The 7,918-nt window shown below is 39.8% G+C and overlaps 1 protein-coding gene across 1 annotated transcript; it reads right to left on the reverse strand.

The window, feature by feature from the left end:
• Positions 1-710: 710 nt before the first annotated feature.
• On the reverse strand, positions 711-1,655 carry Or2d3 (olfactory receptor family 2 subfamily D member 3). Its single transcript, XM_021168827.2, has one exon. The coding sequence runs from the start codon at positions 1,653-1,655 to the stop codon at positions 711-713; it is 945 nt and encodes a 314-aa protein (XP_021024486.1).
• Between the last annotated feature and the right edge of the window lie 6,263 nt (positions 1,656-7,918).

Genomic DNA, 7,918 nt, shown 5'->3' on the forward strand with positions numbered 1-7,918 from the left:
TGAAGTGTGGTGGTTGGGACTCCTATTTATGCTGCTACAAGGAAGTGATCCATGCTAGCTGAGACATTTTAGTGATGTGATTGCTTGGAGGCCACCTAGACAGCCCAAAGTAATGCTTCACTCATGCCTACAAATGAGCAGAGAACTCATGTTACACTTTTAAGGAACTAAAATTGGGCAGGAGCTGATGCAGAAGCCATGGAGGGGTGTTGCTTACTGACTTGCTCTTCATGGCCTGCTCAGCCTGCTTCTTTATTGATCCTAGGACTACCAACCTAGGGCTTGTCCACAAAATGGGATGGGCAATCCCATAATTCTAATTAAGAGAATTCTCTACAGGTTTGTCTACAGCCAATCCTTACAGAAGCAGTTTCTCACTTGAGTTTCCTTCCCCTCAGATGATAAGATCCATGCCAAGTTGCCATTGATATTAACATAAAACTAGTCAGCACACTGGGATTTGAGGCATGTGCCAGTAGTATGAATCCAAGAGAGATTAATTAACTATCCACTCATTGAAATAGTACATCTTACCTCTCATAATCAAAAGACAACCCAGTTTTATACCTTTGTCACTTTTGCTTTGGCTTAGAGTTGTCACCATTTCCACCATGTGTTCTTCTGTTTCACAATTCTTCCTGAAATACCTCAGAAAAATCCTGCCCCATTTTCAAAGATGTTACCATAGTGATAAAAACCATCCCTACAGGTCATTGCTTTTGAAAGAATACCACTTTTGCAGCTAGTTTTCTGAAGGCACTTTTGACATCCTTGTTCCGAAGACTATAAATTATGGGGTTTAGCATTGGAGTCACCACTGTATAGAACACAGACATTATCTTATCCTGTTTCTTCCTGGTTTTGGTGTTTGGTTGCATATAGTTAAATATTGCAGACCCATAGAAGAGGACAACAACAATGAGGTGAGATCCACAGGTTGAGAACACCTTGAGTCTCCCCTCACCAGACTGCATCTGGATCACAGTTGAGATGATGTTCCAGTAGGAGATGAGGATGAGGGAGACAGGTGCTAGGAGGATTACCACACCCATTGCAAAGATGGCCATTTCTGTGCTGTAAGTATCTGCTGAAGCCACCTTCAGGAGTGCAGGAAGTTCACAAAAGTAATGGCTGACTATGTTCTGCCCTCGATAGGGAAGATGGAAAGCAACAGCAATATCTACCAAACATACTAGGAGCCCACTGGCCCAGGACCCCAGGGCCAACTGCAGGCATAATTGTTGGGTCATGATGGTGGAGTAGTGCAGTGGTTTGCACACAGCCACATACCGGTCATAGGACATCACCGCCAGCAGTGCACACTCTGTACACCCAATCTGAAGTGAGACAATTACCTGTGTCACACAGCCCCAAAAGGAAATAGTTTTCCTTTTTACCAGGAAGTGGGACAGCACTTGAGGAACAATGCTATTTGAGAAACACAGATCTGCAAAAGAAAGATTTCTAAGAAAAAAGTACATGGGGGTGTGGAGTCGAGAATCCATAAGGATGAGGACAATGATGAGCAGGTTTCCAAGTACAGTCAGAATGTAAACAATGAAGAAAAGGATGAACAGGAGGATCTGAGTCTGTGCATCTTGTGAAAGGCCCAGCAACACAAATTCATCTACAAAGCTCTGGTTTTCTCTTCCCATTGAGATGTTTTTGTATCTACCTGTTTGTCAGAAACAATAAGAATGCAGTATGATTGAGTTTATGACCTTCAGCCATATAGAAGGGGCTTGCGTTAAAAGTGATGTGTAATTGGGTAGTTCTAGGATTTCATATTTTTCTTCTAACATGTTCTAATTAACATATATGCTTATTTTTATTCTGTTTGTTTGCAGTGTACAATAGCCTCATCCCCATCCTCCAAATTCTTCTTATAACCACTTCTTTTTTTTTTTTTTTTAAATAAGACCACTGCTGGTTTTTAAATAGATAAAATGCAATATAGTTTAAATCCTCCTGAGAGGGCTGGAAATATGTCTCTGATGTTAGGAGAACTCTCTGCTTTTTCAAAACACCCGGGTTCAATTCTCAGCATCTGTATGACAGCTTATAAATGCCTTTACTTTTGTTTGAGAGACTATGATGCCCTCTGTTAGTCTCTGAAGGCATTAGGCACATACGTGATGCATAGACATAACTATTCATAGACATTAAGAAAAAAATGAAAGTTTCTGGCTAGTTTTGACAGGAGGGTTAAATTCATATATGAAAAAAGAAAAACCAACTTAAATTTTTATGATGGACGAGACAATTGTTCATGAAGGAATGAAGAAAATATGAGTTACACTTGTGATATATGTGGAAAGGTGTCTGTGAAATAATAACATGATTATGACAGTACTGGAAGAGAACATTTGAGGGAGACGCTAGGTAAAGTGACATTCAGCACATATCAAAGAAAATATAAACTAAGTTCAAAAATGGTATTCCAAAGACTGTACCTAGACTGTGAAGAAGAAATTGTGGTGCACAATGTGTGCAGAGAGTTAGTACTTCAAATAGTAAGGCATTATTAAAGAAATTTATTTACATCAGAGTAATTCAGATAATAGTATCTCTGTGAAATTAATAGAGAGCTCACAATCAAACTCAAGAATAGTTTAGGGATAATGCTCATGGATCAGTAGTATTAATATAGTTAAAATGGTCATCTTACCAAAAGCAATCTACTGATTAAATAAAATTCCCATCAAAATTCCAACACAATTTTTTACAGACATTAAAAGCAATTCTCAACTTCATAAGGAAAAATTAAAACCATAGGATAGTCAAAACAATCCTGTACTATAAAAGAACTTCTTTAGGTGTCACCATTCATGATCTCAAGTTGTACTACAGAGCAATAGTAATAAAAACTGTACAGTATTAGTACAGAAACAGACAGATTGTTCAATGGAATGAAATTGAGGACCCTGAAATAAACCCACACACCTATGGACACTTGATTTTTTGATAAGGAAGCCCAAACCATACAATTAAAAAAAAAAAAAAGAAAGCATCTTCAACAAATGGTGCTGGTCTAACTAGTTGTCTGCATGTGGAAGAATGAAAATAGATCCATATTTATCACCCTGCACAAAACTCAAATCCAAGTGGATTGAAGACTTCAACATAAAACCAGATACACTAAATCTAATAGAAAAGAAAGTGGGGAATAGCCTTGAACACATTGGTATAGGAGAACACTTACTGCAAAGAAAATTAATGGCTCAGGCTCTAAGATTAACAACTGACAAATGGGAACTCATGAAACTGAAAGTCTTCTGTAAGGGAAAGGATACAGCCAATAGGATAAAATGGCAGCCTAAGGATTGGGAAAATATTTTTACCAACCCTATATCTAACAGAGGGGCAATATCCAAAATATATAAAGAACTCCAGAGTTTAGACACCAACAAACCAAATAACCCAATTAAAAATAGGATACAGAGCTAAACAGAATTCTCAACAGAGGAATCTCGAATGACCAAGAAGCAATTAAGGAAAATGTTCAGCATCCTTAGTCAGAATGAAAATGTAGATCAAATGACTCTGAGATTCCATCTTATACCCATCAGAATGGCTAAGATCAAAACAAGTGACAGCACATGCTAGTGAGAATGTGGAGCAAGGAGAACACTATTTCATTGCTAGTGGGAGTGCAAACTTGTACAACTACTCTGGAAATCAACTTGGCAGTGTCTCAGAAAACTGGGGATAGTTTTACCTCAAGACTCAGCTTTACTACTCCTGGGCATATATCCAAAAGATGCCCCACTATAAGACACTTGCTCAGCTATGTTCTTAGAAATTTTATTCACAATAGCCAGAAACTGGAATGAACCCAAATGTTCCTCAACAGAAGAAAATGTGGTCCATTTATACAATGGAATACTACTCAGCTATTAAAAATAATAACATCAGAAAATTTGAAGGCAAATGGATGAAACCAGAAAATATCATCCTGAGTGAGGTAACCCAGGCCCAAAACGACATGCATGGTATATACTAACTTGTGAGTAGACATTAGCCAATAAACTGCAGGATAACCATGCTACAATTCACAGACCCAAAGGTGGATAGAGGGAGAAAACTGGGTGAGAAAGGGAATGAGGATAGTAACCAGGTGTAGGGGGGAGGGTTGAGATTGAGAATGGAAATCTGTGGTGGGTATCTCTGGGAGTAGCTAGAGGACTGGGACTGGAGGTAGGGAGTTTATGGGGGTGAGCCTAGCTGGGATTCCTACTAGAAGGGATATAGAGACTGAAGTGGTTACCTCTTGTAGCCAGAGGAGGGAGAAAGACATCAATTTACTCACAAAAACATAACCTAAAATTGTTTTTGCCTACAAGATATACAGGGATAAAAATGGAGCAGGGACCGAGGGATCAGCTAACCAATGACTCCCTCAACTTGAGACCCATCCCATGTGAGAGAGACAACCCCTTACACTATTAATGATACTCTTGCTATGCTTGAAGACAGGATCCCAGCATAACTGTCTCCTGAGAGGCTACATCCAGCACCAGATGGAGGCAAATGCAGGGACCCACAGCCAAACAAAAGGTCGAGAATGGGGAGTCTGTTGGAAGAGTGGGGAATAGAATTGAGCAAGCCAGATGGGTCAAGGACACCTTAAGAAGACCCACAGACTTTGGTCTTCTTTCTTGAGTTTCATGAGTTTAGCAAATTGTATATCTTGGGTATCCTAGGTTTCTGGGCTAATATCCACTTATCAGTGAGTACATATTGTATGAGTTCCTTTGTGATTGGGTTACCTCACTCAGGATGATGCCCTCCAGGTCCATCCATTTGCCTAGGAATTTCATAAATTAATTCTTTTTAATAGCTGAGTAGTACTCCATTGTGTAAATGTACCACATTTTCTGTATCCATTCCTCTGTTGAGGGACATCTGGGTTCTTTCCAGCTTCTGGCTATTATAAATAAGGCTGCTAAGAACATAGTGGAGCATGTGTCCTTCTTACCAGTTGGAACATCTTCTTGATATATGCCCAGGAGTGGTACTGCTGTATCTTCCGGCAGTACTATGTCCAATGTTCTGAGGAACTGCCAGAAAGATTTCCAGAGTGGTTGTACAAGCTTGCAATCCCACCAACAATGGAGGAGTGTTCCTCTTTCTCCAAATCCTCGGCAGCATCTGCTGTCACCTGAATTTTTGATCTTAGCCATTCTGGCTGGTGTGAGGTGGAATCTCAGAGTTGTTTTGATTTGCATTTCCCTGATGATTAAGGATGTAGCACATTTTTTCAGGTGCTTCTCTGCCATTCGGTATGGACACTTTGCCCCTTTTTAGAATAGGGAACAAAACACCCATGGAAGGAGTTACAGAGACAAAGTTTGGAGCTGTGACAAAAGGATGGACCATCTAGAGAGTGCCATATCCGGGGACCCATCCCATAATCAGCTTCCAAACGCTGACACCATTGCATACACTAGCAAGATTTTGCTGAAAGGACCCAATAGAGCTGTCTCTTGTGAGACTATGCTGGGGCCTAGCAAACACAGAAGTGGATGCTCACAGTCAGCTATTGAATGGACCACAGGGCCCCCAATGGAGGAGCTAGAGAAAGTACCCAAGGAGCTAAAGGGGTCTGCAATCCTATAGGTGGAACAACAATATGAACTAACCAGTACCCCCCTGGAGCTCGTGTCCCTAGCTGCATATGAATCAGAAAATGGCCTAGTCGGCCATCAGTGGACAGAGAGGCACATTAGTGGTGCAAACTTTATATGCCTCAGTACAGGGGAATGACAGGGCCAAGAGGAGGGAGTGGGTGGGTGGGGGAGTGGGTGGGACTTTTGGGATAGCATTGGAAATGTAAATGAAATAAATACCCAATATACATATATATATATATATATATATATATATATATATATATATATACCCACAGAGTTAACTAACCTGGGAGCATGGGGGCTCATAGAGGCTGGGTCACTGACCAAGGAACATGCACATGGGCTGGACCTAGGCGCTCCTGCACATTTGCTGCAAATGCGAAGTTTGGTCTTCATGTGGGACCCATAACAAGTGGAGCCCAGGCTCCCTCAGTCTCTGTCTCATGACATTCAATCCTCTTCCTCCTACCTGGACTGCATGGTTGGACCTCAGTGGGAAAGGTTGTGCCTAGTCCTGCTGGGACTAGTTGTCTCAGGGTGGGGTGGTATCCAAGGGGGGCTTCCTCTTCTCTAAGGAGAAAGGGAGGGTGCAATGAGGGGAGAAATTTGTAAGGGTGGGACTGGGATGTGAAGTGAACAAAATAAATTATTGCAAACAAAGGAATAGTTTGGGAATAAATGATAAAAGAAAAAATGATAAAGGATTATTACATCCATAGAGGAAACAACATATTAAAAACAGCTATCTGATTAGAAACAAAAATGTTTGAACATTTACTCTTCTCCAAAACTTAGTTGGATATAAAACAAAGTAGAATAAAACACCTGATAATTGATCAAAACATAAATATTTTTGTAATATTTGAATGTGAAACAATCTTCTTAAGGTATTGATAAGCATAACCATTAAATTAAGTTTGCTATGTTGTATCACATAGGAGCTTAACAGTGAATGATTGATTAAATACTATCTAGAAAATCTAGTTATTATATTAAAGGGCTTTGAAAAATCAAGAATAAAAGAGCTCTTCATTAGAAAAGACGGGAAGATGAGCCCAGTCTGTAGGGTGCTTGCTTTGTAAGTGAAAGGACGTGAGTTACATCTGCAGAGTGCACATAAATAGTTCAGGCATGGTGGCACACACTTGTAATTTCAGTATTGAGGATGCAGAACAAGGCAGATTCTTGGGGTTCACTTGCTGGTCAGCCTTATCTACTTGGCCAGTTCCAGCTAGTATATACCAGGGACTCTTTGGTTTCTCCTTCCACAGTGCTGGGACTATAAGCCCATGTCACCACACCTGGCATAAATTTTAATGTATTCTAGGGATTGACTCAAGTCTTTATGCTTCGAAGGCAAGCAATTTATTGGCTGATGTATTTCCCCTACCTGGGAAAGGAACTTTTAACAAGCAAGTCACAGAAGAAATACAAATGACAAAAGAACGGATCAATATAAGAAGAAGTATAAAATGAAGTTAACAATTAGCTGTTCTTTCTGTCTTACAAAATTGGCAGAGGTGAAATAGAATAAAGTCACCCAGTAGTATGAGTGTTAGTAAAATGTCCCTCAAAGGAGCTTGAAAATATAAGAAATCATAACATAACATAATAATAATAATAACATAATCATAACATGATTTCTTATATGGGAAAGGATTCCCTTATCATGAATGTTCCCTAGTACAGAATATATGGAGTGAGGTGACCCAGACCCAGAAAGACAACTGTTGTACGTTCTCTCTTAGCTGAGGTTCCAACTCCATATCTTTAGACATGAGGACATAACCTGCAGTAACTGAAGAAACTCATACAGTAAAAAGGGACCATTTGTGGGTGGGTGTGGGAGCAAGAGAGAGCACCAGTGATCTGAATGGAAATTTGAAAAAAAAATATAGGTAGTTCTAACTAGTGAGGAGCAGGGTGAGGAAAAAGGTCGGTAAAATAACAGGATGTCTGAAAAACTCCTAAGAAACCATACTATTACTATTTACCTAAAATACCTATAATATATGTAAGTCAATGAATAAATCTACATGTACATTTTAAATAAAAATATACCATCTTGACTGACAATGCTCCAAAGAGACAAATACCACCTAACAAAGACTCCAACACCAGACATGAGAAGCCCCTTTTTGAGTTGTTAATCAGGATTGTTCAAGAGACTTCCAACAATCATTGTAAGCTATTGCTATTGCCATCACCCCCTTTCCCCAATCTCCTGGAGATAGAAGATAAATCCCTGTTGCAAAAGATACCATGTTCTTTGGACACAGGGCCCA

This window comes from Mus caroli, unplaced genomic scaffold, assembly GCF_978045245.1.
Source record: "Mus caroli unplaced genomic scaffold, Mus_caroli_1 scaffold_8, whole genome shotgun sequence".
Classification (NCBI taxonomy): domain Eukaryota; kingdom Metazoa; phylum Chordata; class Mammalia; order Rodentia; family Muridae; genus Mus; species Mus caroli.